The 27782-nt window shown below is 63.7% G+C and overlaps 3 protein-coding genes across 12 annotated transcripts in view; 2 read left to right on the top strand and 1 right to left on the bottom strand.

The window, feature by feature from the left end:
- The window catches only part of SLC38A10 (solute carrier family 38 member 10), a 45849-nt gene extending 34479 nt beyond the window's left edge, over positions 1-11370 (top strand). For 2 of the 4 annotated variants that reach the window (XM_043585350.1, XM_043585349.1), the window contains exons 12-17: positions 4566-4733; positions 5035-5493; positions 6130-6258; positions 7428-7451; positions 9521-9682; positions 9904-11370. In XM_043585350.1, coding sequence (XP_043441285.1) covers positions 4566-4733; positions 5035-5493; positions 6130-6258; positions 7428-7451; positions 9521-9682; positions 9904-10958 — 1997 coding nt within the window. In that variant the 3' untranslated portion in view covers positions 10959-11370. The remainder of the gene's footprint in view (positions 1-4565; positions 4734-5034; positions 5494-6129; positions 6259-7427; positions 7452-9520; positions 9683-9903) is intronic. The other 2 variants (XM_043585352.1, XM_043585351.1) reach the window with 2 other exon arrangements.
- Positions 11371-13643: 2273 nt separating this feature from the next.
- Positions 13644-16288, bottom strand: NDUFAF8 (NADH:ubiquinone oxidoreductase complex assembly factor 8). 6 transcript variants are annotated; one of them, XM_043585357.1, is made up of 4 exons: positions 16178-16288; positions 15955-16065; positions 14407-14463; positions 13644-13883 (listed from the first exon to the last, which is right to left on the bottom strand). In XM_043585357.1, the coding sequence occupies exons 1-4, from the start codon at positions 16259-16261 to the stop codon at positions 13854-13856; spliced, it is 282 nt and encodes a 93-aa protein (XP_043441292.1). In that variant the 5' UTR covers positions 16262-16288; the 3' UTR covers positions 13644-13853. The 6 variants fall into 6 exon arrangements, with proteins under 6 accessions (XP_043441292.1, XP_043441290.1, XP_043441294.1 ...); XM_043585355.1 differs by lacking the exon at positions 14407-14463 and adding an exon at positions 14170-14281; XM_043585359.1 differs by having other exon boundaries at positions 15955-16038.
- Positions 16289-16381: 93 nt separating this feature from the next.
- On the top strand, positions 16382-27782 carry TEPSIN (TEPSIN adaptor related protein complex 4 accessory protein). 2 transcript variants are annotated; one of them, XR_006297982.1, is made up of 14 exons: positions 16382-16668; positions 17733-17805; positions 18093-18184; positions 18322-18415; positions 20168-20235; positions 20401-20479; positions 20623-20694; positions 21415-21624; positions 22383-22560; positions 22647-22760; positions 22841-22919; positions 23158-23292; positions 24274-25056; positions 26757-27782. XR_006297982.1 is itself a non-coding variant. In XM_043585353.1 (13 exons), the coding sequence occupies exons 1-13, from the start codon at positions 16621-16623 to the stop codon at positions 24784-24786; spliced, it is 1755 nt and encodes a 584-aa protein (XP_043441288.1). In that variant the 5' UTR covers positions 16590-16620; the 3' UTR covers positions 24787-25985. The 2 variants fall into 2 exon arrangements, 1 of the variants encoding a protein (XP_043441288.1); XM_043585353.1 differs by lacking the exon at positions 26757-27782 and having other exon boundaries at positions 16590-16668; positions 24274-25985.

Genomic DNA, 27782 nt, shown 5'->3' with positions numbered 1-27782 from the left:
CAGCGGTGGCCCTGCGGGGCGTCAGGCTTGGGCACCGGCGGGCTGTGCTTCTGTGGTAGCGTTCACTCTGGGGGCTCCTGCTCTGACGACAGTTGTATGCATCCGCGCTAGCAGTGCGCCTGTGCGTGTCTGACTCCCCTCCCCTGCAAAGAGACCCCCACTTGGATTGAGATTCGCCAGGCTGCCTGCCAGGCTTACCCCTCGGGAGGAGGCCCCCTAGGGGAGGCTGTTTGCTCGTGGGTTTCAGGTGTCTGTTGACGCCGATAGCTAAGGAGTGCCTGCCCTAGGTGGGAGCCCCGGTCTCCCCACCTACCGTGACTGATGAAAGAGAAGGTCCCAAAGGGCTGGCGAGAGAATTGCCAGCAGTTGAAGGCACACGGCCCTTGGACGTGTCGCCGTGTCTGTCTCTGGCCTTGAGAGCCCCTGGCTGCGTCAGTGCAGCCCACAGACTCCCCTACGGGAGTGAACAGTCCGTCCTGCGGCTCAGAGGAGCCGGCTCTGCTCTCTTCTGCCTTCTTGGGGTGGTGAGGGCCGGCGGAAAGATTCCCCTTCTGGGATCCCCGCGGAGAGGACCCTGAGAATGGCAGCGTTTGCCAGGGAAACAAATCAGGGTGGTCGGAAGCTGCCTGAGCATCCCACCCTGAGTTGCACGGGTTGGGCAGTTTGGATGGAGAAAGTCCACTTGAAGAGGGAAGTGGGGGCCTGCACCTGCCACGCCGTCAGCCCGCCGGGTCTCTCACCGCCAGGCATCTTGTGTGCTTTGGGATGATCCTGGCAGAACTGGACTCGGGCACCAGTGTCCCCATCTCAGCCGGCTGTGGGTTTTCCAGCATCCGTCAGCACCCGGCTGCCTGTCCCCGTGGCCGCCGTAGTCCACGGCCCGTGTCAGCAGCTGCGTCCTGTCATGGAGGCGGGCTGTGGGCCCTTGGCTCACCTGGAGCCCGCCGAGGGCACATCTGGTTTCCATTTCTTCCACGAGGCTGTAACGAAACACATGGCCCCCCTTGGAACCACATGCCGTTTGTTTTTAGCGCGTTCTCCGTTTTTCTCGCCCCGGCCTCCCCCGTAATTGATGGGTTGCCTCGTTGAAGCAGAGCTGGGACCGCGGGGCCTGCTCCGTCCATGTGCACACCCTGTCGGACTTCTGCCCGTCAGCCGGAGTGGGGTTTTATTGGTCTCTTTGATGTTGGAGAGGCCAGAATGGTGCTGGCTTTCCTTAGAGCCCCAAGTGGGCCCCGGGACAGATGATGGCGGTCCTGCCCTGCTGGGGACGCACGTAACCGGCACCCATGGCCGGGCACCCCTGGGGAGCAGAGCCCCGGACGCGCAGGTGTGGCAAACAGCAAGTGTGGAGGAACGAGGTTGCTGATTCCCGTGAGGCAATTATCTGTTAAAAAGGCTAATTAGGCCATTTATCTCCTCTATCTGATGGCACCCTAGAGGGTCTGGCTGGGCAGGTCGGGTTCTGTAACTTGTTTGGCTCCCTCCTCTGAATGCGCACGTCCCCTCTCCTCTTTCCCCTCCCAGCGTTCCCTCCCCGCCCAGCATCCCCACTGTGCATGTGTCGGAGCCCCCATGGCCCACACTGTCCCCGCCAGCGCCCTGCGGGGGCACGGCTGGCTTCTGCTCTGTGGGGGAGGAACAAGAAGGGCCAGGACGGGCCCTGTGGGTGGTGGGCCGGAGCGTGGGCCACACGGTGGCCGTGCCTGTGGACTCAGGCAGCAGAGGGTGATGACCGCCGGCCCGAGTGGCAGCTCGCCACTGGGCCCCCTCGCCCCACACCCTGTCGCCCGAGGACTCACCCCTGCACACAGGCGCAAAAGCGCGTGCACTCTGTGACAGATGCCAGTGCGTGTGAGGGGGACGTGGCTCCACACGCGTCCGCCTTCTCTCAGCAAGGGCAGCGGGGCCCCACCTCGGCTCTCCCGGGTCCCGGCCGCTGTGCTGCCCCCATGGTTTCTGCCCGCAGTGGGACACGGCAGTGTGCAGTGAGATAACTCCGCCAGCCCCGCTGTGCCGGGTTCAGGGGGGACCCGTGGGGCAGGGAGGGCACTGCCCCCGGTGTGCGGCCCTGAGCGACCTGGACCTGCCCTCGGAGTCCCCCCTCCAGCTGCTCTCCCGGGAGAACCGGGCCCATGGTGGTTCTTGCACCCTTGGGAAGGCGGGAGAAGGCCGTCATCGCGACGCGGTCAAGTCCAGGACAGTGCGGTTCAGACAGAAGCGCTTGCTAAGCCGCTCACAGCAACGTCCAGGCAGGTGTTTCCAAGGAGCGCTGGAAACCGGTCACCAGAAAGTTCCCTAAAAGCGGGGCCCGGCTTCCTCAAGCACCGTCAGGCAGCTGCTCTTGCTTTATGAGTACGTGGTCCTGGGGCCCTGTGCGTGTCCTGAATCAGGGTTCCCCTCCAGTTGACAGGGACCCCGTGTCTGTGGACTCGGGTGTGATTGGAAAGGTCCAGTTACTTTGGTGCTTGATGGTCTGAGGTGATTGCCTTCCATCCTGACCACTGAGTGCCCGGAGAGAGGCCTGTGATGCCGGTGATCAGCAGCGTGTACCCCAACTCAGAACGGGGTTCTGGAGGGGAGAGCCAACAAGGAGGCACCCCCAGTCCCTGGTCCTCAAGTGCAGACTTCCTGGGGGCAGGGGGCAGGGCTGCTCTGGGGGCTGGGCCCCCCCAGACTGCATCCCCGATTCCAAACACAGAGCCCAGGGCACAGTTCCGGGAGCTCCTGGCGTCCGGCTCACTGAGCCAGAATCACGGACTCGATGCCTATGCTGGACGCTGGAAAGGGAAGTCTGACAAGTAACCGTCTGTCGGCCTGTCTTGGGGCGCTCCCAGCCCGCAGCACAGTCAGGAGGGTGCGCAGGTCCCTGCCACCAGGCGGCGCAGTTCTAAGTGTGGCACAAGGCCCCTGAGAACCAGCTCGCCCCCGCCCCGGGCAGCATGAGGCACAGACACGGGATTTTCCTGGGTCATCAGTGGTCGCTGGTAACCGGGAGCCACGACCCTGAGGCTGAGTGACGGGGTCGCTGGAGAAGCCAAGGTGCCTCTCTGCTCACTGGGCCATTTCCTGTGTGTGCGGCCCCAGCAGACTGGTGAGCACGGGCTGCTTTTCAGTCACTGATTCCGAGGGTTTGTTTGCTGCGCCAGGAGGCGTGGCTGGCAAGCTGTGCCCTACGAAGAGCCCCGTTCTAGGTGAGGAAGGACTGGTTGTTGCTGTGGACAGTGATGCCAGGGGTCAGGCCAGCAGCTGGGGGGGGGGTGCCCACACAGGGCTCCCCTCGGCCCAGACCACGCCAGGCCCTCCCTGCTCTCGTGGTGGACTCACCTCGTTCCCTGCTGAGACAGGACCACGCACAGGCTGCTCGGTCCCGTGCTAGCACGGCGGTTTTCTGTGCTTTCCTGTGTTTTTCCTTCCTCTCCTGGCCTTTTCTCTTAGCTCTGTAATCCACTGGTCAGACACCTTGATTTATTGGCGGTTCCTGTTGGAGCATGGGGCCCCGGGAAGGGGTTAATTGTGTGCCGGCGACCAGAACATTTTCACCTGCCCAGGCGACTTCACAAGCTTACTGTTATCAGCCACTTGGTTAAACTGTAGAGTTCGGAGTCTGCTTCCTGCCGGCTCGCCCCCGCCACCTGGCAGGGCCCCAGTTTGGTGAGGGCGCTATCCCAAGTTGTCGTGTGAGCGTGCCTCCCCTGGCTGGCACATTGGGTCGGCCTGGGTGATTTCCTTGGGGAGAGGCCGGGCCCCGTGTGAACAGGATTGCTGTGACCCCAGCCTCCCCGCCTCGCCTCCCCCCAACCCTGCTCAGGCCAGCGGCACTGCTGCCCGCAGAGGACGAGTTGGGAAGCAGAGGGTGACATGGCGGGTTTTTGGGGTTTTTTTGAAGTTTCTTTTCCCAGGGTGTTTAGTTTCTGCCACATTTGCCTAACGTTTTCAGTGGAGACCATTTCCTAAGAGGCTCCGTTTTGGCCCCGGCGTGTGGGCCCCACGGTTGCTGTGCAGGTGGGCTGTGGCTCAGGACGGCTGTGTGGGGACAGGCCGCGGCACTCAGGCCCGGCCGGGGTGCCGCTTCCCAGGCTCTGCTGCTTGCCCTCGTCTTCCTTGGACGCTAATTTTCACCGTCTGCAGTACGACGTTGACAGATGGCACATCGGCCTCCCTAAGCGTCTCCCGTTTCCGTGCTGGCCTGCAGCAAGGGCTTGAGTTAGGGCAGGGTGGCGGTTCCGGAGAAAGGGGGACCCTGGGCCGATGCCGGTGAAGCGCGGGCTCGTGCTGCCATCTGGTGGTGACGGCCAGCGTTACGTGGAGTGTTGCTCTTCTCCACCCAGTTAGGTGTAAATTGCATCTTGACCCATTTTTGTTACGAATACACGGGAAAGATGACGGCTTTCTGTGCTACTTAGCTGCTAACGAGGGAGCAGGAGAAAGATAACTGCTGAGGCTCTGCCATTCGGCCAGGAAATGTGATTACTTACAATCTAGGGAAAACCGCCCGGTTCCCGTGCCGATTGGCGGTGTGGCCGTGTGGAAACCCTGCTCAATTAGCTGCGCCGTGCTTACAGGCCAGAACCCGCTGGTGGACGTGGCCGAGGACGGCCGAGACAAGCCGAAGCTGCCAAATAACAAAGAGGAGACGGAGCAGGCCCAGATTAAGGGCCCCGTGAACGTGCCCCAGAGGGAGGATGCCAAGAACAAACAGGAGGAGGTGCAGCTGGACCGCCCCGGCCAAGGTGGGGTGCGCGCCGGCAGGGCGGGGGGCGGGGGCGCCTGCCTCCCTTCTGGTCCTTTCGGCCTCCTTCCTTCTTTGATCCAAGTGGCTGTTCCTCCCCTGGCCACAGCAGCCGGGCCCCTTTTGTAGTTTTCCAGGAGGGATATGAGCGCTTGGACAAAAGTCCGATCCGTAAAAGGTGGCGCTTGCCAGCCCGTGTGCCACCGTCAGGCACTAGAGCTCACCCCCCCACCCCCACCCCCACCCCCAGGGTGGAGACCACCCTCCCCTGCCTGCTCCTCGACACACCCATTTCCTTCCAGGCGCTGTGCTCCCGATGGGCGAGGCCCACCGCCACGAGCCCCCCGTCCCTCATGACAAGGTGGTGGTGGACGAGGGGGAGGACCAAGAAGAAGCAGAGGAGAAGGAGCGTCCGTCCAAGCACCTGGATGAAAAGGCTGTGGGCGGCAAGGCTCAGATGGCACCACCTCTGCCAGATGCAGAAAGAGAGAGACCCAGACAGGACCAGGGCGTGGAGGCAGCAGGTGGTCTCCCCAGAGAGCCCCAGAAGGTTCCAGAAGAAAATGGCCAGCCAGCCGTCGAGCCTGTGAAGGAGGACCGGGGGCCAGGAGACAGGGGTCTGCGTCCGGGGCCCCAGGCCGTGCTCCCCGAGGGGCAGGACGCCCCGGCGGCGGCGGGCGCAGGGGAGCGAGCAGGCGGGATCCCGCTGCCAGGCCGGGCTGCAGGGGCGGCGGGCGAGCTGGCGGAGAAGAGTCAGCCCGGTGGGTGTCAGCGGGCTTGTCTCGGCACACTCCTCTCCCTCGAGAGGCTCCCGTGCCGTGGGCCCCGCTGGGGAGGAGGGGGGCTGGGGCGGGGCCGTGGGGACTGATTGTCGTCACTGGTCCCTACTCTCTTGCTCGGCTCCCGAGACCGGCATGTCAGTAAGTGAGCGTAGCGGCCCCTTCAGCAGCTGTTGGGGAACCTGGGAGTCTGGTGGCTTGACAGCTACCGTGGTATCTGTCACACAGTTGTCTGCCGGACCACTAAATGTCAGGTGCCGCGCCGTGCCTGTGTGTGGGGGCACACACGGGGGACGGGCGGGGAGCGCTTGACAGGTACCACGTTGTTCCGTGCCGTCCGAGTGCTGGTTGGGACGGTTCTCGCATGTTAATTGGTGAAGGTGGTTAACGCTGGCTCGCTGCCACGAGCCCGTGAGCCTGTTAAATATGTTTTTACGACTTCCCCGGTGATCGTCAGGTTGGGTATGAGCCTGCTGGCAGGGGGGCCGCGTGGGGGGGGTTCCGGAAGCAGATCCCCTCCTTGTCCCTCCTCTGCCGCCCTCTGCCCCCACCCCCTCCCCACCCGCCTGCCGCTTCCCTCTGAGCTCTTGCAAACCTCCAGAATCTTCGTGTGTGCAGGTGGGAAGGTTCCCCTCCCGGTGAAGCCGGCCCCCGAGCCTGGGCCGCAGGCAGAGCTGCGAGCACAGAGGAACGCGGAGGGCCAGGGCGCGGGCCAGGGCGGAGGCCACGCTGGCAGCAAACTGGAGGGTAAGGCCTTCGCTTTCTTGCCGCATCCTCCCTGGGGCCCCGCGGCGTCTGCCCCTCCCTCCCGGACCCACGGCGATGACGGAGAAGGAGCCGCAGCCGCCGCGGGTGCCTGTCCTCCTGGGGGGTCCTTGCGAGGCGTCCCCAGCCCATCCCCCACCTCGGTACTTCCTGGTGTCCCCCTGAGGAGAGACTCGAACCACCCCCTCCCCACCAGCAGCTTTCTCTCGGGCCCCTCCCTAGGCACGGTTTTTACGTCTCTTTCTCCCCGTAAGAGAACATCTGTCGCCCTGTCACACGGTCCTCCGTTCCCATTTGTAGCTCCTTGAAAGCAGCTACGCGCCTGTAGTGACGCGCGCCGCCAGGCGTAGGCGAGTTCGAGCGCCCAGACGCTGCTCGTGTTCAGGATGTGTCTTCCCCGTGACCCAGTTGGGCAGGGGGCTGTTGTTGCCCTTAGCTCGGGGGAGATCTGTGCCACCCGCAGTGAAGACTGGCACCTGTCCCGAAACAAGAGTCTGTCGTGCTTTCCTCCAGCGGTTCATCTCCCTTTCGACCTTCGAGCCTCTTTGGGGGTGACCCCCTCCTAGCGGCCCCTCCCCGTTGGACACCGCCTCTGTAGCGTGGCTGGGGGCAGCCTTCCCGGCTCGTAATCTCCTGGTGACCAGGGGCCCTCTGTGCATGTGCTCACCCGGTGAGAACCCAGCCCTGGCCTCACCGACTTTGTCTGAGGCGTGGCCCCCGTGAGCCCTGCGAGGACGTTTCTCCTTGTGCTCCCGGGGTCTGCGCGGGGATCTCGCTGGAGCAGCACTGGGGGCAGCTCCTGGTACACATGCCTCGCCTCCCCCCCCCAACCCCCGCCCCGCCCCAGCTGCTTCCCAGCGGGTCTCGTGGGGTCAGCCAGCTCTAAGCACTGAGCCTGGGAATGTCTGCTGAACCTCTGAACAGCCAGACGCCCGAACCAAGAGGCACTGGAGTTCGGGGGGTGCTTTCGGAATTTCACACGTGTTGCTTTGTCTTTGCTTTTAGTCTCCCTGTGTTTATTGATTCCGGTCCTTATAATCTATTGCCTAAACCTGTTTGATTCTTTTGATTTTTTTTTTCTTTCTGAAAAGAGAATTTTCACAGTTTCCTATTCTGCCTTTCTTCCGTACGCCTCTCAATGGGATGAACAGCTGAAATCAAAAAGATAGTAGCAGGTATGAATCCAGAGGAGCGCGTCCCGATAGAAAGCCTGCTTGCGGAGGGTGTAAAGCTGCAGGAACAGAGATGCCACGGGCAGGCTGCCCGTAACAGCCAGACCCGGGGGGCCACACACATAGCCTGTCCCCCGGGCTTGGCCCCAGCCCCTTAGCTGGGGTCCCCCTGGTGCCCCAAGTCACGGCTTTTCACAAACGGCCCGGCCCTGGAGGGCAGTGGGTGCTGTCTGTAAGTGCCATTTGCTTCCGGCGTCCCCTGAGGACGGGGCCCACGTGTAACTCCTGCCGCGTGCATGGCCCCGTGTGACTCTGTCTGCATGTCTGTTACGTTGCATCTGTGAGGCCAGTCCCTGTGGTCCCGGGGGCCGGGCTCTGCCTGTGGGCACGGCCTGCCACCACTCCGGTTCACATCTGCCCTGTGTGTTGCTTCTGGCTGGACATGACATGGTGTCACCTCACTCCTCTTCCAGCATCCGTCCGGTCCCCCGAGGGGCCGCGAAGGATGGGGCCTGCCTCCTCCAGCACTGCGGACGGGCGGTTTGGGCAGCATGTGGGGCTGTCCTTGTACCGTTGACCATGATGTGGCCATGAGCCACAGGTACCCAGGGTGACAGCGAGGCCCACGGCTCAGGTGGCTGGTCTAGAGCCCCGTGGAGATGGCGCGGAGTACTTCCTTCACGCAAACGGGGCGTGTGGAGCCCCGCGTCGGTCTATGGAATGTGGCTCGGGCGGGCGTCTTCATGACCTTAGGGTGTCTGGATGGGCGCCTGGGGAGCGGGGGCTGCTGAGGGGCCCTGTCCTCTGCCTGGCCCTGCCTTCTGTGTCACCTGGTCCTCCTGTCCTCCCTGAGGGTCTGGCTCAGCATACTCCTCATTGGCCTCTGGGGGAAGGCCACTGCGGCCCCTGGGAGGAGGCCAACCCCGTGCTATTGTAGCACGTCACAGGTCACCATTGGGGAGGACGGGCCAGCACTTCTGCGTGTGCCCGGCTGTGGGGCCTGGTCGGGATGTTTGCATGACCACCCACGGAACGTTTTCTTCGTTCCGAACTTTCCCCCCGACCGGCTCTGACCGCTCACATCATCTTCCACGGCCTCCTCTGTAGAGACACGCGTGTTGTAGAAGTCGCATAAGCTGTGGCTGCTCGCTGCGAAAAGCTGACCCAGCGCCAAAGCATTTGTAGCGGACACGAGCTCCCGTGTGCCCGCCGGTGGCTGCCGGGCGCTCGGACTCCAGGCCTCTTCCTGGGCCCTTGTTCTGCGTTGGTGGCACAAAGAGAGCACGGCGGGCCCTCTCACACGCACCTGCTGCTCTGGCCTCCTCCCTTTCCAGCCTGGCGCTCCTCTAGGGCCGGCCTGCAGCCCGTCTCCAGAGCGGCAGGCAGGGGCAGCGTCGGGACCCCTGTGCGCCAGCAGCCGGCCTCTGGTCCATCAGGTCGCAGGTCTGGTCCCTGCTGGAAAGGAAGGCAATTGTTTGCCTTTTTTTTTTTTTTTTTTTTTTTTAAATCTTTATTTTTGAGAGACAGACACAGCACACAAGCGGGGGAGGGGCAGAGAGAGGGAGACACAGAGTCTGAAGTAGGCTCCAGGCCCTGAGCTGTCAGCACAGAGCCCGATGCAGGGTTTGAACCCACAAACCGTGAGATCATGACCCGAGCTGACGTCGGACGCTTAACTGACTGAGCCCCCCAGGAGCCCCAAATTCTGTTTGTTTCTGAAGTTCTCAACTTGGCGGACGCTTTCTTAGAGAATTGGTATTGTTTCTGTAGAACAGTCTGCAGTTTAAATCACCCAGCCCAGAAGGCCACCATCACTGCCATCGTGGCCCAGAACCTTCTCTGGGGCTTTTCTCAGCCTTTATTCCCAGCAAGTGACAATCAAAGCAGCTGGGACCCCGCCGGGCGTGGCTAGACCACAGGCCCGCATGAGCCGGCACCGGCACCGGTGCAGGGTGTGCTGGGGCGTGTCCCCGCAGGCGACCCGGTGGTGTGGCCGCACGTCTCGCACTCCCCTCCGGCCGGCACAGCCCCCGTGCAGCGGGGCCGGCTCTCACCGCGCGTTCTCCCAACAGAAGCTGGCCGGGCGGAGATGCTGGACCACGCCGTCCTCCTGCAGGTGATCAAGGAGCAGCAGGTGCAGCAGAAGCGGCTGCTGGACCAGCAGGAGAAGCTGCTGGCGGTGATCGAGGAGCAGCACAAGGAGATCCACCAGCAGAGGCAGGACGGCGAGGAGGGCAAGTCGGGGCCGGATCGGGAAGGGGGTGGTCCCTGGACGCGGGAGGCCGGCAGTGTCTCCCGGCGTCCCCGTGTGGCTGGGTGCGTGGCTCTGGGGCCTAGAGTCCCCCTGGGGGCTTGTGTTTCTTAACACGGCTCCGCTGGCCAGTTCTCCTTTCCAGTCCCTTCGTCAGCAGCTTCTCACTTCTGTAGCCAAACCGGTGGCCTCCTTCATTTGCAGCTGAAGTGCCGCCCGAGCCTGGAGTGGCCGCGCCCAGGGGGAAGGAGCTGGAGGCCCCTGGCGAGGAGACCGTGGAGCACCCCCCCCAACAGCCTTTGGAAGCGGCGCTCGGAGCTCCGGGGCGACCCCCCGCTCCGCCCCAGGGGCACGGCCAGCGCTCCGCGGAGGAGCCCGTGGGGGCCGCGGGCAGAGCTCCGGCCGGTCCTCCTGGCGCGGCCGACGCGGAGCCCCGGGCTGCCCCGGCTGAGCCGAGGGAGGGCCGGCCGGGCATCGTGCCTGAGGCAGCGGGCGCCGGCATGCGGGAGCGGGTGCCCGTGCCGGGCCCTGCTGAGGCGCCCCGGAGCCCAGAGAAGCTTGTCGCCGGCGAGTTCCCGGAGCAGGGTCAGGACGTTTTTGGTGGAGGCTCCCGCGAAAGGAGGAAATCCAGAAAAGAGGTGGCAGCCACTGGTGCCGGGGCTCGGAAGGAGGCAGATGCGCTGGAGGCGAGGGAGATAAGGGACCCGCGTGTGAAGTCGCAGCCAGTCATCCGAGACCAGGGGCCTGCAGGCCTGGCCAGCAAGCCCGGAGGAGCGGCCCCCCGGGCCCAGGCTGAGACCCGGCAGCTGGGGCACCGGGCTGTTTCCGCACTGGGTCAGGCTGGGCAGCAGGGCGGTCACCTGGAGTCCAGAAAGGAGGCCCCTGGCGGGGACCGTGTGCCTGCTCAAGGGGAGGACGCTGCCGTCCAAGAACCTGAGCAGAGGCCAGACCCAGATCTTGGGCCCAAACCAGCCATCCCCGGGGCCCAGAAGCCAGACTACGCCAAACCCAACCGAGACCTGAAAGTCCAGGCCGGTTCCGACCTTCGGAGGAGACGGCGGGATGTGGCTCCTGGGGCAGGGGGAGCCCCAGCCCCGAAGGACAGGGTCATCATCAGCTTCAACCCTCTCCCGGATGTGCAGGTCAACGATCTCCGGAGTGCCCTAGAGACCCAGCTCCGCCAGGCTGCAGGGGGTGCTTTGCGGGTGGTCCATGGTCGCCAGATTAAGCAGCTGGCTGAGGCCCTGGAGGATCCCTGAGCACCCCTGATGGCCACCGTCCTCCTGGCTGGCTGGTGTCACCCAGCCACACCGGGACCACGTGGGCGCGGAGTTCCAGAGTTCACACCCTGGGTGGGAGTCTGAAAGACCTCTCACTGTGGCCTCATTTCCAGACAGCTTGTGCCTGTGCTATCCCGCCTCTTGTCCAAGTGACTGAGCTCGCTGCGGCCTCGAGGAGAAACAGCCACTCGCCAAGACTCCCGACGATGCAGCGTCCGGTTGGGGCCTCGAGAGAGGCCGGCCGGGGACCACAGCCCCGACAGGGGCTCGGGGAGAGCGAGAGCCCCCCGTCTGCCCGACTCCCAGTTGCTCTAACTGTTCATTGTTCACGCGATGTTCTGAGTGTTGTGGAAAACCCTAATACACACTGCCACCACCCGGCTGCTCAGTGGACGCTGCTTCGTGTCTGTGGGGCACCGGGCACGGGGCTGGGCTGCCCACGGGGTCAGAGAGCTGCCCGGGCACACACCCGCCCCTGCCCCTTCGAGCTCTGCTCTGCGTGCTCCAGTCCCTGCGGTTCCCCAAACCAGAAAGTGGTTTTAAACATAACCAACGGCGCGACGTCTGGTTAGCGAGGCTGGCGTCGAGGAGCCCCTGTGGCCAGCGTAGAGCTGCAACAGGCGGCCGGAGAACCCCTGTTGACCAAACCTCACGGGTGACACGGAAACTGGACCCCACGCAGCCCCGGAAAGACCCTGTGAGCAGGCGGGGTGGTGTTTGGGGGAGACTTTCAGGGAACAGAAGCCCAAGGCTGCCCCGGGCTTTTCGGAGGCTGGTCAGGGGGGCAGGTGTGACTGGCTCAGGCCTGTGCCAGCTCCGTCCCACGTGTACGCCCCACACCCCTTCCAAGGGCAGGGGCCCTGGGTGCGGCTGCTCCCTGACAGCTGCCCAGGCAGCTCCAGCCGTCGCTTCTGGCCTCCCCCGCACCTTTGAAATCGTGTAGTTTTTTTCTGTCCTTGGACGGCCTGAGGACCAGAAATTGGTAATAGAAGGAGGGGAGGGAGAGGAGCACTGCTTCTTCAGAGGAAAGCCCCTGGTGAGGCTTGGGTGAGGAGGGGTCTTGGGTGTTTCCTATCCTTTTTTAAGTAAAAATCCCAAGCAAACCATGCTCAGCGGGAAGACACCTTTTGGATGTTTCCCTAGGATCCGAACTCTGTTAAGTTTTTAGAGTGGGATTTTATTTCCAAACATATTTACCCACGTACGTTCTAGACCCGAGTTTCGCGTCTTCCTGGAGGTCCTGCCATCCTGCAACTTCCTTCCAGGGCAGGGGCAGGGTCGTGCTGCCCTTGGATACTCTGGTCCTGGTCCCACCCACACTCTCCCTGCCTCCTGGCTCTCACCTCCACCTCCTCCCCTGTCCACAGCCCTCAGGGAAGAACCTGGGACCTCTGGGTGGGGCCGCCTTGCCAGAACTGCAGTGAGCTGGGGTGGGGGGTGGGGACTGATCGCTGGTGCCAAGCAGGTGCGACGGGCAGTCTGGCTGAAGCAGCAAGCACGGCCGGTCGCGGGCACCCCTCCTCGTGGGTAGCTGCCCTGAGCGAGTGGGGAAGGATCCTGCCTTCAAGGTTCCCATCTGAGGGCAGGGCCACCCGAGGGCTAACACCAGTGACCGGTACAGAGGCATACGAGGAATTGGGTGTGATGACAGCCGTATCCAGATGCCAGTTTCGTTGAATTTCCCTCCATAAACACAGTCTTAAAGATGGGGCGAATTTAGCGAAGCCAGAAAGCAAACACAAAGGCCAAGGAACTTGGAAGGGATCTTGGTGTGTGGCCCAAAGGGGAGGGACACACAGGAAGCACGAGACAGAACTGGGAGGCATGGGGGCAGGAGGGGACCTGGCAGGACGGTTCTGGAAGGGCCTGAGCCAGTGGCCAGCGGACACCCACACACTCCGCACGAGAGGCTGTCAGGACCTGGGACAGCGTGCAAGGGTCTAGAGCACACCCTCAAGGCTCCATGAGGAGCATTGTGATAGTGGTGGGGGTTGTGGTAAGGATCACTCGGCTCCCACGCCCGCCCCTTCCCCCTCAGGCCCCTGGAGTGTGTGTGGGGTCAGCAGAGGGTAGTCACCTGCCCCGCCCCCCCCCATCAGCATGTGGATGCTGGGGACTCTTGAAACGCCAGGGGCTGCGTGGAGCCCAGGGGTAGCACAGCCGCCACACCCCTGGGAGGGGCTCTTGGAGCACAATCCCCAAGCGTCCAGCAGGTGGCACTCAGGACCCGTGGGATCCTCAGCCACAGGCACTGGGGGCCCTACTGGCTGTGTGTGCTGCACATAAGCACTGCAGGGTGGGGTCAAGAGGGCTTGGGCTCTGACCCCAGAGGAGGCCGCAGAAGGGGAGACGCCCCACATGCTGTCACTGCTGCTGGGTTCCTAGGCCAGACCCTCTCTGGGCTGGCTGGTGCCTCACCCTCCCAGCCTCTAGAAGGGCAGCCCCTCCTTTTTTGCCTCTAAGTCCAGAAAAAGCACCTGAGTTTCCTTCCCTACGCCCGAATCTTTTCCTCATGGCGTTGACGTCCTTTGGTAGGTCCTGTAAACCGGTAACTACATTTGGTGGCTGTTAGATTCCGATAACGTGTTTGGGGTGAAAATTCTTTGACAAGTGTACCCCCAGGGCCCACACACACTCTGGGTGCAACAGAACAGAGACCCGGCGTGGTCTGCCAGTCTGTATTGTTGCTTTGTCGCTTCTTACTCTAACCAGAAACCTTACATACACGAGGCAAGAAAACCAGATCCCCCGTCTGCCCACGTCTTGCCCTGATGGGCGTGCAGTCCTTTTAGCTCTAAAAGCTTTAGACGTCTCAGGCGTCTGTCCCTCAAGGCTGTGGGCAGCAAACACAAATGTAGTGCAGGCTTGTCCATCCTAAAGGCCTCCCCTTGGGGTCGTCTTGGCCTGGAAGAGAAAAGATTTGGTTTGAATGGGTTAGATGTGACCGCAAAGGGCAGAAGCCACCCCCCCCCCCCAAATGCCATCTCCTAGCGAACACTTTGTGGGAGAGCCTGGTTGTGGATGCGTGGCAGAGGGCCCAGCTGCTCGGAGCTGCCACGGGCCAAGGGGCTCAATCTGCTGGTGACAGCGTGCTCCCAAAGCCAAGCCCACCCTGGACCAGGTGCTGTGCAGACCTTCCCCCCCCTCCAGCACACCACTTGGTCCTTGAAAGGCAGCGGGAACTTCTTACAGAAAACGCTGAGGCAGAGCTGCTGAAACACTGGCCCAGGGACAGGGCTCCCTGGGACGAAGCTGGTCTGGAGCCCAACGCCCCTTCGGCCTCCTGCAGCTCCGCACAAGTGCCGGGGACGAGAGCAGGATGGGCAGAAATGCACTCAGCAGTGCGCTGCCTCGTGGTGAGAGACGCTCGAGCACCCTAGTCCCAAACTCCCAAGTGCCTGGGGCCCAGGGTCTGCAGGTAAGTCACCTTCCGTGAAGAATGGCACATTAAAATAGCAGAGGGCTCCTGAGGGCAGCACGCGCACTGTGGGGACACCTCAAGTGACCAGGGAAGAAAAGCAAAAAAAAAAGTCACAGGTGATCAGATGCCTGCAACAGACAACTAACTCCTAATCACAAAAGGTGGGACAGAAAATCTGTGCATAACTAACACGTTTGATCTTCATCTTGCACTTAAATTCTTCCCACCAGTAATCACACAGTGAAGCTTCATCCTGTCCCCTGGGGAGGCCTGTCAAACAAGGAAGCTGCCGAGAAGCAGGAAGCAAGTCCGGGGAACAGGTGCAACCTTGGATGAACAGCCCACATCAGATCTGAGGCTGGTGACAAGGGCAGGATGAGGCCAAAGGCTCTCGGCCATGATAATCACAAAGAGAGGTGCAAGGAGACCTGAGCCCTCTGGGAACACACGTGAACTCTCTCCTTGGAGAAGCAGCTAACCCACAGCTAGTCACTCTGCTCAAGACGGTCCCAGAACATCAGGAAACAGCCACGGGTCTCCTGAATCCTGCCGAGCTCACCCAGCTGCACCAGCAGCTCCGGAGGACAGAGCTGATGGCTGGCATCATGGCCCAACCCAGCCCCACCCAATGGAGGCACCTTGGGTGGTGATGCCTTGGGCACCAGCCCAGGACCCTCATCACAGGCAGCCCTCTCCTCATGCTGTCTGGAACTCCCCATGGAGGTTCTCTGGGCACGGCTACGTCCTCCAACCCCACTTGTTCCATGTTTTTTACGGAAATGTGTAAATACAACACTAGTTTTTCATTTTCGTAAAGCGCTGGTGATATTCACGAGACTCTTGCTGCCTCAACACTTGATCAAACAGGGATCAGAAAAAAATGCCTCAGAAAGAGATGGGACTCGCTGTTGAGTGGTTACCGTCCAGAACCGAAAACAGCCCGCAAACTGTTCCCAGCGGGGCCCACTTCCCAGCCAGTGAAAACCAGCCAGTGCAGCTAGGCTAGGGACTCACCAGCCTCTGGAAGCCTGTTCTGACAAACCCAGGACAGTGGCCTATAGATTCTCCTTCCACCCTCTGCAAAATGGGGTTGCTGTCTGGGGGAAGACGGGGGTGCCTCTCAGTGTGTGCTGGGTGGCCCTATGGTTATAAATGCACGCGCGGTACACACGCGGGGTCCTAAACACCAAGGAAGCTAAGATAGCAGGTGCCCACTGGACTACTAGGCTGCGGTTCGTTTGAGCATTAGGCTCCAGCGACAGCACCAGTCACAGAGAGTTTTCGCATACATGCCACCACCGCCACCAGCATCTTCACGACGAGGCTGGTGTTCCCCTCGCTCGACAGACGAGGGCACACAAGCTCCGCGGCGGCGGGATCCGGCGGGCAGGAGGTACGGCCTGGAACCGAACACGCGGGGCGGGGCGGGGGCGGGGGGGGGGGCGGCCGACCAGCGGTCCAGCGCTGGGACGCCGGAGGCCCCGCCGCCAGGTGCCCCTCCCCAAGGCGGGGCTGGGGTTGGCAAGGGAAGAGGCCGGGGCGGCGCCCACCTACCGCAGCGGCGAAGCAGCTCCGCAGGGCCTCGAATTCCTGCACACAGAGGTCCTTCGTCAGGCGGCCGCCCGGGGCCGTGGACGCCTGCACACACCTGCCATAAGCCGCGGCCTGGGGGCGGACGGGGACAGGCGAGGGTCGCGGAGGGCGCCCCCCCCCCCCCCCCGCCGGTCACCCAGGGCAGATTCCGCCCCCGCCCCCTCCCCGCCCGACACCTTCTCACCTCGGCCCTACAGGCCGCAAGGCGCTCGGGGAAGGCGCGGAGGCGGCCTCGCACGCGTCCCCACACCGCTCCGTTCCCCGACATGAGCGGCTCCTCCTGGCACCCATGGGCGCCGCCATCTTAGGCCCGTCCTTTTCCGGCGCCCAGCTTCTCGATAGGCGCGCCTTCCGCCCGTCGCCTTTCCTGCGCTTTCTGTTTGGCTAGGCTTCGGCTCCAGCCCCTGCTTCGCTTCCGGAACGGCGCCGGGCCTCTCCGAGCCCTGCAAGTGGCTCGTGAATTTGTCTGTCTTTGATCTGGGACTTCGGATTGGTTCAGGCTCAGGTTGTTTGCCGGCATAGACTGCAGGCCCCGCCCCGCGCGAGCGATTGGCCAGCTAGTCCAGGCCCGCGCGGTGATTGGAGGGGATCCACGGCCGCGGGCGGGGCCGGAAGGTGGCCGGCATCATGGCGTCCACGCCGCCGCTGCGGGACCGCCTGAGCTTCCTGCACCGGGTGAGTGCGGGCGGCCGCGGCCCCCACCCCGGGCCAGAGCTGTTCCCCTCCCCGGCCCTGCTCGGCGCCCGCTGGGGCCTCCTCCCAGGCCCACAGACGCCTCCATCTCCCTCCGGCCCTCTCCGTGCCTGTCCTCCTCCTCGAGCTCCTCCGGCCGTTCTTGGGCCCCTGGTGTCCCCTCTGCCCCTGCATCTCGTTCCTGGGTCCCCTTCTCCGCTGTGGCCTCAGGGTCGGGGCCCGATCCCCGACGCCGTGTGGGCGGGGCACGCCACCTCTGCTTCACATCCCCCCCCCCCCCCGCCCCGGACAGAACCCGAATTGGAAGAGACAGCTGGGGTCTCAGACGGCACAGCCTGACGCCGGCGCGGACAGCCCCGGCTCCTTCCCATTTGTGGCAGGAGCACTGCAGTGTCCGTGCAACTCGGCAGCTGGCCGGCCCTTTCGGGACTTGGGGTCCTGCCCCCGTACAGGGCGTGCGAGACAGGCCCGGGCCTTCCTAGTGGTTGCGTTTCAAACCGGGGCCCTCAGGTCCTAGGGAAGGACGCTCCCGAGTTGTGGGAGACCCACGTCCACCATCGTCAGTTCATCGTGGCGAATGCTCCGAGAAGCGGAGGTCGGGGCCTGTTGTTGGTGTTGGCCATAGCCAAAGCAGATGCAGCGGGCGGCCTTGAGCGTCGCCAGGCAGGTGTTCAGGGGCTGGGCCGCCGGTGAAGCAGCCGGTCGGTTCAGTTGTGTTAGTGCAGAGACTCCGCTCTGGGCCCAGGCCTCCACGGCTCTGCACGTCTGTCCAGCTCCCCTTTGGGCCTTGCTGGACAAATAAGGTGACTTTCAGGCCCGTGTTCTCGTGCCGTCAGGCCGCTGCCCTTCAAACTGTAGTCTGTGGTGAGCACCCAGCAGAGTCCACGCACTTGTCCCTGTGAGTGTCCCTGAGGTTCCCCGTCCTGTCTTTGCTCTGAGGCCCACGCTCCCCAGACGCCCAGACGCTGGGCCAAGTGGGAATGGGTGTTTGGGTTTTTTCCCTGTGATGCCCACTCATCATGCCAGGGGCTCGCGCTCCCTTTCAGCTCCCGGTTCTCCTGAAGGGAACGTCGGACGATGATGTCCCGTGTCCGGGCTACTTGTTTGAGGAGATCGCCAGTATCCTTCCTCGTCACCCATGTCCAGGGGCCTGTCCTTCGGAGGCCCCCCAGCTCCTTTACTGTAGGGACCAAGTGTGGGTGGGTCCAAAAGCCACACGACTGATGACGTGGGGCCCAGGAGGCCGTAAGAGGCCCAAGCTCCTGAAACCAGGGCCTCGGGTGGGTGTTTGCGGGGAAGACACGGGAGAAGTCTGGTGGCAGGAAGGCCTGGTTCTCTCCCCCGCCGGCGTGGCCTCGTGTGGCCTGGGGTCAGCTCGCTCCTTCCCTAACCCGAGCGCCTGCCAGAAATCTCACACGAGTCCCTGGGCAGCAGCCAGTGCCTCCTGGAGTACCTTCTGAACCGTCTGCACAGCGGCTCTGGCCGAGTGAAGCTGAAGGTGAGTCCCCGAACGGCCCCCGCAGACCCTCCGCTGGGGGACGGGCCAGCGGGTGGCGAAGCACCAGGAGAGGGTCGCCGCGGGATGCGTGCGGGCTGCCCTCTGGGCCTGTGCTGCCCCCTGCGACTGTCCCCCAGGTGCTGAAGATCCTGCTCCACCTGTGTGGTCACGGCTCCTCCTCGTCCTTGCTCATCCTCAAACGCAACCCTGCCTTCATCCAGGAAGCCGCAGGTATCCGGGCGTTGGGGCGGGGCGGCCAGGGCAGGCTGCACAGAGTCCCTCTGCTGGCCACCGCCCCCTCACAGAGACGCCCCTCCCACCGGCGGGACTCGCCTCCCGGCCCCGCTGCCGTCTTCTCTCCGGCACCCCGCACCCCAGCCACCGCCTTCACTCTGTCACGGGCTTTCCCTTCCATCCGTCGCCGGGCCCGCCGCCGCACGGTGGCTTACTTCTGCCTGTGTGCCCTGCCTGGCCTGGGCAGCCCAGGCCCGTCCTGACTGTTCCAGTGCCCGGCACACCAGAGGGGCTCTGTCTCCCCCCCAGGACTGCTCCCCAGGACCGAGACAGGGAGGTCTGTGGGAGGCCCCCGGGAGAGGCGGGGTTCTGGCCTGTCGAGGTCTAGGTCTAGCACAGCTGGGTCTGGGGTGGGGTTCCATCTCTCACTCCCCGGCTGGGCCTGGGGCTGTCCCGTGTCTTTTTCCCTAACTGGGATTTGGGGGGGTCGGGGCCTGAGGCCTTCCCCTCAGCTAAGGCAGGAGTCCTGGCCGCGGTGGGTCTCAGGGGCACAGCGTCAGCAGACCCCGCCCTGAATGACACCGGAAGGGCTCGGCCCGCAGGCAAGAACCACGCCCACGGAGCCATCCCTGAGAGGGTCCCTGGGAGGGCAGCGCCGGGGAGGGGGACCCAGTTAGTTGCTCTTGGCCACCGCGTGCTCCTCGGGGATCCTGAGCATTTCTAGCATCCTGCCTGCCAGGTGCCGGCCTACCCCACACCCCGAAACCGCGGCTGTCTCTTCACTGGAGGCCTCCGTCCTCCACCCCAGGGGCGCAGCTGAGGCAGCACGGGATGCGGCAGACAGCGGGTCCTTGTTGGCACCGGAGTCTCTGCTGGGCCGGTCCCAGTCCGTTGTACTCTGAGTGCCAACCCCGGGGACCCTGCCACAGGCTGTCGGGAGGTGGGGTAGCGAGAGGAGGTGGCTCTGGGGTGGGACGGCCCGCAGACGACGGCCTCAGCTCAGGCACGAGGGGCCGGGGCTGGGGGGGGGGTCCTGTGCAGCAGGAACAGCAGGGAGGCTTACGCCACCCCCCCTCCCCCACCCCGGTGGTTCCCGGGTGGTTCCATTCCCGACTGGCCGATGGGCGCGCACCCTGGGCCACCTGCCAGGGCAGAAAGTGAGATGCGTTTGTGACAAGAGACTGGGAACGGGGGTGTCACTCAATTCCTTCTAGGAAAAACTCGTTTGTCACAGCTGAAGCTGTTACATAGAGGGAGGTGGTATCGTCAGGGCCGCGGGAGCCTCCGTGGGGCTTTGATTGCTCGCTTTGCTCCGAGTAGAGAGTGGGTTCAGGGGGTACAGTGAGGCAGCCGGTGCAGGGACCCCGGTGAGAGACAGCAGGGGGCTCCGCTCTGTGGCCATGAGCGAGGGGGCAGCCGGGGTGCGGCCTCCATAGGCCCAGTGGGTGGTATATCTCTGAAAAGCAGTGTGGGGGCAGTGGGTCCCGGATGAGGGGGATCTGGGGGCTCCCGGGCTTGGGGGTGCGGAAGGGTGGCCGCCACTCTAGGGACTTTGACCTGGAAGGGGTGTCGCCCGGGGACTGAAGGTCAGACCCGTGTTTCAGGAGGCCGCCCCTGACCCTCGGGGTGCCAGGGTCATCTGCCAGGGGTCCGGGGGGGTGCCCACCACGAGGGCCGGGGGGGCATTAAAGCCGCACCTCTGAGTGTCAGTAGCTGCGTCTCACCTGCGCATCTGCCTCCGTCCTGCAGTTTTCTCGGGGCCCCCAGACCCTCTCCACGGCAACAGCTTGTACCAGAAGGTGCGGGCGGCCGCCCAGGTGAGTCCAGCACTCGGGGCAGCCCGGGACAGACTGCCAGACGTTTGTTCCACCACCCGGGAACAAGGTGGCTCCGCCCTTGCTGTGGGACCCCCGGAGAGAGCAGGGGGGCGGGGGGACAGAGCCGGACCACAGCGAGCTGAGGCCCTCTGCGTCCTCGTCTAGGACTTGGGGAGCGCCTTGTTCTCGGACAACTTGTCGCCCCCGCCTCCCTCCCAGCCACCCAGGGCCCTGCCTCCGGCAGGTAGGCGACCGCCCATCCCCTTCGCTGGGTGTTCACCCTGGGGAGGGTTTGAGGTTCCCCCCCCCCCCCCCGCCCCGCTGTCCCAGGTACACAGGGTTGAGCGTGAGCGGTCACACTGGCACTGATGTGGGTCCTGCTCACAGGCATGGGCTCCGAGTCCAGGCCCCAGGGCGCCCTCCAGGGCTTCGGCTACAGCAAGGAACGGGGCCCCACAGGTGAGTGCTGCGGGGGTGCAGGGCGCGGGCATAAGGGTCTGGCGGATCTGGCCTGGGAGGCGTGGCGGGTGGCACGGCTGGGGCCGGTGTCCTGCCACCGCGCTCTCCTCTGCCCGGGCCCGCGGGAGAACGAGGCAGGGCCAGTCTGCGAAACCAACAGGCGAGAAGCCGGGCGGAGGCCAGGTCTGTACGCGTGCACCCAGGCCCTGGTCCCTCAGAGGGGCTGAGGGCGGAGGGTGGTGGCGTGAGTGGACGCGGCCGGCCTGGGTGCTGCCGGTTCTGGTCTCGGCTCTCAGACCCCCGGTACCTCGGGAGCACTGATTCCTAAAGCAGGCCTGGCTCGCAGGCCTTGCCTGTTCCTGACTCAGGAGTGACGGTGGTTGGTCCCGTCAGGGCACTCACGCACCCCTGCACCCGTACTGGACGTGAGCCGCCGAGGGGACCGAGCTCTCTGACGATCCCCTTAGCTGTCCTGCTCCCACGTGGGGCCGGGGGACTTGGGGGCACGGCCATGCCGTAAGCTGGAGCGCCAGGCTCTGTCGGGCCTGGGAATGCACTAAAGCAGCATTCACTGGGGAAGCTTCCGGAAGGGCCTGGGTGCCCCACGTGGGCTCCGCTGTGTGACTACGGCTCACGTGCTGGCCTCTTGAACTCCTCCTGCGGGGTGGGGGGGGGGGGCAGAACTGAAGAGGGCTGGCACCCTGTCTCTCTCCGGCGCAGGCTCTGCGGGCGAAGCCTTCCTCTCCACCATCCAGAAGGCCGCAGAGGTCGTGGCCAATGCTGTGCGCCCCGGGCCCGAGAGCCCCGGCACCCGGAGGCCCCTCCCGCGGGGTGACGCCTACCAGCCCGCCATGACGCCCGCAGCCAGCCGTGGTTGCCCCGGTGCCGGGAAGCCGCTCCCCGGAGCTCTCCCGGGCGCCCGAGGAAGCGGTGAGACTCTCCTGGGGGTCCGGGTGAGCAGGCCCCTCCCCATGGTGTGTTGGAGCGAGAGGGGGCCGCGGAGCCGCCGACAGGACCTTCCCGGCAAGGGGTACAGGCTCCTGGCTCAGAGGCCGGGGAAGGAGGCGGTGTGTCCTGGGGGGGCCGGGGGCCCGCACAGCCTTTCGCCGGCTCCGTGGCTCTGTGCGCGCTCGCTGTGGCCTCCGTGCCGTATTAAGATCGCGCGGCGTCTGGATGCTGTTTTGCCAGCTTCTTGCCAGTTGCTTCGAGTAGGAGCTGGGGTGTATGGCGTTAAGGGGGGCGGGGGCTCCCGGAGGGCCCCACCGCCTCGGGTACAGGCCTGGGTCGTGAGCTGGGCCGCAGCCCGGCTTTGGCCGGTCTAGCCGGGACGGCCGCGAGGCCAGGGCCCAGGGCCAGCCTCCACGCGCGTGCGTTCTAGTCGGGGGGATGTCGACACAGGGCCGTCCCCGAGCGAGGTGTGTGGTGAGAAGGGACCGCAGCGTCGCAGTGCTCTGGCCCAAGCTCCTGGGAGTTGGCCTGGCCTGAAGGAGTTCTGTGCCTCGGGGTCCGGCACTGCCCCTGCCGCCACAGGCCGGCCGGCCCCTCCCTGACCGTTCTGAGGGGTTCCCTGCTATGTCCCGTGTCACCTCTTCCCTGGTGTTTCTTGGCCGAGGTGCCCCGGGGAGGGGTGTATGAGGCAAGTCAGAGCCCCCCGCCCCCGACCTCACCCACGGTCCTGTTTGTCACAGTCACGAGACCCCAGCCCGGGCAGGCAGGAGGGGGTTGGGACGAGCCAGACAGCGGCTCCAGCTCCCAGAATTCATCCCGGGGGAGCGGTGACCCAGGCAAGGTCTCAGACTCAGGCAGTCGGTCGGGCAGCGACAGCCCCTCAGCGGCTAGCCAGGCACCCAGCGACCTGGCAGAGCGGTGAGGTCCTTTTCTGGGGTCCCACCCTGGGTTGGGGCCTGACCCGGAGGACTCTCTCTCTGCCCTGACCGCTGTGCCCCCGGTAGGGTGGAGGCCGTGACCCTGAGCGACTGCCAGCAGGAGCAGAGCCTGGTCCAGACTGTGACACGGGGGCCGCGTGCCTTTCTGAGCCGAGAGGAGGCTCAGTGCTTCATCAAAGAGTGAGTCCCCCCACCGGCTCCCCGCTCCTGGCCCCGGCCCCAGACCCCCGCCCCCACCTCTTGCTTGTGCCTTCCCGCAGGTGTGGGCTGCTCAACTGTGAGGCGGTCCTGGAACTGCTGACCCGCCGTCTGGACGGGACCAGCGAGTGTGTGCAGATGGTGAGGGCCGGCCCGAGGCTGGGGGGCGCCTGGGGGCATGGGTGTGGGCAGGTGAGGGTTGCGGTGGGGTTGGCCGGGACCGCCTCACCCGGGGCCTGCCCTGGGGGGGGGGGGGGCAGTGGGCCCACCCCCGGGGCTCCCCCACCTTGGGGCTGTAGTCGGGCCGAGGGGAGGACGGAGCTGTGAGAGGGGCCTCCCTCCGGGGGTGGACCGCGCTGACCTTCTGTCCGCCCGGCAGAGGGCCCTGGGCGCCATCGCGTCCCTGGGCTGCACCGACCTGCTCTCCCAGGAGCACATCCTGCTCCTCGCCCGGCCGCGGCTGCAGGAGCTCAGCGCAGGCAGCCCTGGACCCGTGACCAACAAGGCCACCAAGGTGGGCAGCAGCCGGGACCCGGAGGAGAAGTTGCACGCTGTGCCTCCAGCCGTTCCCAGATCCGCTTCCACATTCCTGCCCCTCGCCACCGGGCTGGGCCGGGCCGGGCCTTAGAACAGCCGGGGTCCTTGGCTCGTGGATCTTTCCAGCTCCTGGGACCTCTCCCCTGCCCTGCTGCTCAGCAGCTCTGCTCTGCAGGCAGCTCCCCGTCCCGCCTGGCTCAGCCCACGAGTGGCCTCCTGCGGGAAGCCCTCCTTGCCTGCTCAGGTCCATTTATCCTTCTGCTGGCCACCTGGGGTCACAGTTCAGGAGTCCGTGCTCGGCCCCTGGAGAGCAGAAGTGTTTTCTTTCACGCGAGTCCGTTTCCCAGTTATGCTCGAATTGTGTGCGGGCCGCCCGGCTCCCTCACTGGGGAGCCTCTGGGCAGCCCCCACAGGCTGCTGGCCTCTCCCCTCAGCCAGGCCCCAGCACGTCTTCCACCTGCCCACCGGCATCCCCGGCTTCTGCGCTCCTCTGTGGCTGCTGAGAATTCGGACCCTCAGTGCCGTGTCTTTAAATTGCCCTTTGTCAAAGAATCGGTGACCCCGCCGCAGCGAGGCCATCACGGTGTCCCTGAGGACGTGAAGGCTGGAGGAGGCCGTGTGTGCAGAGTTGGGAAGGACCGGAGGGTTTGAGGCACGTTCATTTCCTCAGCGTCTGTGTCAGGCGCTGCTTGGCACCCGGCAAGGGACCCCCCCCCCCCCCCCCCCCCCCCCCCCCCCCCCCCGAGCTGGCTCATCACGGGGCCGGGCTCGGGGCCGGAGAACGTGTGCATTTGTAGAGCAGCAGGTTCGCCGTGTCTGGGCGCACACAGTGTGGCCGGTGGGGGGTGGCCGGAGGAGGAGGAGGTGGGACGAGCCACCTGCTCTCTGGGGGGCTGTGTCTTCTGTGCTCCCGGGCGCACAGGGACCTTCAGCCGGTCCCTTCCGTTTCCTCCTCCAGATCCTGAGGCACTTTGAAGCCTCCTGCCGACAGCGGCCCCCCGCCCAGAGGCCCCCGGTCGAGCTGGGCCCTGCTGCTGGCCGCGGGGGCCCGGCCGACCTGCTGACCGACGCCGTGCCCTTCTCCGGGAGCCACGCTTTCCTGCAGCCGCTGAGTTCCGCCCTCTTCCCGCCCCAGGGCCCTGCGCACCCCCTTCCCCCCGATGGCTCCCCGCTCTCAGTCCCCAGGGAGGCCGAGGCCGGCCTGGTGGGTTCCAGAGAGGAGGGCGCCGGACCCGAGTGGAGCCCGCCGGGCACGGGCTCCCCAAAGGGAGCGCCGGAACTTTGCCCAGGGCCCGGGGGCTGCAGATCCTTGTTTGCTGGCATGGAGCTGGTGGCCTGTCCCCGCCTGCTGGGGGCCGAGCCCGCCACAGAAGAGGCCCCCCAGGCCCCCTGGACGCCACCACAGAGGGCGGCGGCAGCAGGAGCCCCTCCCGGCTCGGAACCTTCTGTCTTCCCTTTCCTAAACTCGTGACCTTGCCAGCCTGGGCCACACGTGGAGTCACCGTGGCCCCGGCCTGTAAATCCCAGGATTCCGTGACTCTGTGCTGTCCCGTTTGCCCGCAGCCCCCACGTCCCACCGAGGAGTGGTTCCCCTCGGGTATGTGTGGCCGGTCCGCCCTCCCTCCGGCGTCCCCCCCTCACTCACCGAGGACACGGTGCGGGCAGCTGACCAGAGCGAATACAGCGGCCGCTGATCAAGCCCCGGGTGATGTGCCGCCGGTCCACGAGCCAGCAGAGCCAGGTGGCACCGTGCACAGGGGTCGGCGCCCAACCCGAAAGCGGGTTCCCTGGTTTCCTGTGGATGAGGCAGGACCCCCCTCGTGCACGGGCCCTTCCTGTGGGCGTGGTGGCCGGAGGGGCAGCCTGAGGCCTTGGGGGAGAAAGAGGACCAGCGCCAAGCCGTGCCGGCCGTGCCGGTTTCTGGGCAGGGTTAGGAACTGAGCTGCTTGTTCAGGGTGGTGGCTGGGGGCCCCGGACCGACTGCTGGGTCTCCTGCCCTGCAGCCGTCCGGGGGGCCCCATCCGCAGACACTGTCAGGCCGCTCTTCCCGCGGCCAGAAGGACTGCGAGGGGGACCGGGGCAGAGGGCGTGGCACGGCCTGCCTGGAGGGGACAGGAGCAGAGGCCCGGCTCCTCACTTGGATCTGTCTGGGGCTCCCAGGGTCCTCACAGACACCATGGAGAAGGGCACCCGGCCCCCTCTGGGGACGAGTCAGGAGGAGACAGTCCGGGCCGTGGCCCTTGCCACCCTGGGAGGAGGGCTCGGGGCTACCTCAGTTTCCCCTCCCTGTCTCCCTTACCAGAGGCTAGCTGTCTGGACTTGGATTCCTGCAGCAGCGGGTCTGGGAAACGCTGACCTCAGGGGCCCCCTGGAGGCCTGTGCCTGCCTCTCAGAAACAAGGGCTTTTTGTGTGGATTTGGAAGCACGGCTTGAGTGTTTTGGGGCTCAGCGCTCCCTTCGCAGGGAGTCCTACATCGCCCAAGCGGCTTATCCACCTGGGGCGGGGGGCGGGCTGTTTCTGCTGCCAGATCCCGGTACGACCTGTGTCTGGTCCCTGCAGACTGTGCGGGGCTGGCCTCGGGGCAAGGGTTCTGGTGCCTCCGAGGGTCGCGGCTGCTCCAGGGGTCACAGCACCAGAGCTTCCGAAATAAACACGGTTGTTCCCGCAAAGCTGCACCGTTGCTGTTTTTCTTTCCTGTGCGTGTGTGTGTGCGCGCGCGTGTGTGTGCGCGCGTGTGTGTGTGCGCGCGCGTGTGCTAATGAAGATAGCATTAATGAGGACACGCTTAGAGAACTTCTTTTCTAAAAGCAGGACAGGTGTTATTTCTTCCTTAAATGCTCGAAAGAACTCCCCAGTGGAAGTATCTGGTCCTTCAATATTCTTAATTGTAGGCTTTGAACTATAAAGTTTCTGAAGTAGGTATGGGGCTATTTGGGTTATCTCTTTCTTCCCAGGTGAGTTTCAGGAAGGTATTTTTCAAGAAATCGGTCCATTTCACAGAAGTCGAATATGACCATAGAATATTTTATGACATAATTTCATTATCCAATTTCTGTAGGGTCTATAATGGTATTCCATCTTTCATTTCTGATGTTGATAACTTTCTCCCCTCTTTTTCTTGGTTAGTCTGATTAGAAGTTTGTTAATACTGGTTTTTTCAAAGAACTAAACCTTGGGGTCTCCTTTTTTCCTACCATTCTGTTTTGTATTTCATTGCTGTCTGCTTTTTATTAGTTTCTTCCTACTGCTTTGGGTTTACTTTTCTTCTTTTTCTAGTTTCTTGAAGGTGGAAGCTTAGATTATTGACGCGAGAGCTTTATTTTTCTAACAAAAATGTTAATGCTATCAGTTTTCCTCTAGACACTGCTTTGACTGCATCCCATGAACTTTGACAGTTTTGTTTTTATTCGGTTCAGAATGTTTTCTTCTTTTGGTCACAGGAGCAGAGCATGGGAACACATGTACATCTCAGGATGTCAGACCCAGGGGACCTTCCTAAAGGAAGGCACTAGCAGCATTCACAAAGGAAGCGAACAATGTTCACGGAGAAGCCACGAGCAGATTTGGAATTCTTGTCCAGTCAGAACCCACACCCCTCCCAGCCTGCAGAACCAAGAAGTGGCCGTGACCCTGGAGGTTTGGTTCTAGAACCAGAGAGCGAAACTCAGGAAAGCTGAATACAAGCATCCGCAGCAAAAACAAGAACCCAGACAACAGCAGTTAGCTGGGGGGAGTCAAGACCGGCTCTTCCTGGAGAAATACGCTCCTACCCTGCTTCCTCGGTTTACGCAGATCGCCCAATACCTTCCTTCCAACCCTGCACGTGCCCCAGTTTGAAGGCTCCCCCAGACCATTCCGTTGGCCACCAAACAGTCCACCTTGGCTGCCGCCAAGATCCTAACATCTCGCTTTGTCCCGTTTAGGGATCTCCGATTCTTTCCACCGGCTTCACTGCTAATTCCTTTGCTTCTGCGTCGCCACCAAGAACCTTAGGAGAGAAGCTAGACACAAAAAGCCACATACCGTGATTTGCCATGATGCCACACAGGGGGCCGATAGAAGATCTACACAACACGGATGCATTTCAAAAGCATTCTGCTCTGCGAAAGAATAAAGATGTGTGGTGGAATTGAGCAGAAGGAGGCAGTAACGCTTCTTGGGATGGTGACGTTTCATGTCTTAATTAGGTTGGTGGTTACCCGGATGTATAAACTCATCGAAAGACACAGAACTCTAATACTGTGTACACCACAAAGAAACAGCCATGTGACAGGATGGAGGCGTCAGCTAACGCCACGGCGGTAACCCTTTTGCATTCTATAAATACCAAATCAGCACCTTTGTGTACCCCTTAAACTCACACAGGGTTATGTGGCAATTCACTCGATGCGTCAACTCAATCTCAGTAAACCTGGAGGGAATAAATGTTTTAATTATGTCTCAATAAAGTATATATGCATAGGTCA

Source organism: Prionailurus bengalensis, chromosome E1 (assembly GCF_016509475.1).
Source record: "Prionailurus bengalensis isolate Pbe53 chromosome E1, Fcat_Pben_1.1_paternal_pri, whole genome shotgun sequence".
NCBI lineage: Eukaryota > Metazoa > Chordata > Mammalia > Carnivora > Felidae > Prionailurus > Prionailurus bengalensis.
This window is presented reverse-complemented; position numbering and strand designations above follow the sequence as displayed.

What these genes read in the sequence shown, in the direction of transcription:
- NDUFAF8 (XM_043585355.1), bottom strand. Translation starts at nt 16,261, where the DNA reads ATGTCGGGGAACGGAGCGGTGTGGGGACGCGTGCGAGGCCGCCTCCGC. An exon ending in TTGCGGCCTGTAGGGCCGAG is followed by an intron (nt 16,066 to 16,177) that starts GTGAGAAGGTGT and finishes GTCCGCCCCCAG; the next exon opens with GCCGCGGCTTATGGCAGGTG. An exon ending in GCTCTGCCTCAGCGTTTTCT is followed by an intron (nt 13,884 to 14,169) that starts GTAAGAAGTTCC and finishes TTTCTCTTCCAG; the next exon opens with GCCAAGACGACCCCAAGGGG.
- TEPSIN (XM_043585353.1), top strand. Translation starts at nt 16,621, where the DNA reads ATGGCGTCCACGCCGCCGCTGCGGGACCGCCTGAGCTTCCTGCACCGG. An exon ending in CAGGGCCCTGCCTCCGGCAG is followed by an intron (nt 20,480 to 20,622) that starts GTAGGCGACCGC and finishes TCCTGCTCACAG; the next exon opens with GCATGGGCTCCGAGTCCAGG. An exon ending in TGACCAACAAGGCCACCAAG is followed by an intron (nt 23,293 to 24,273) that starts GTGGGCAGCAGC and finishes TTCCTCCTCCAG; the next exon opens with ATCCTGAGGCACTTTGAAGC.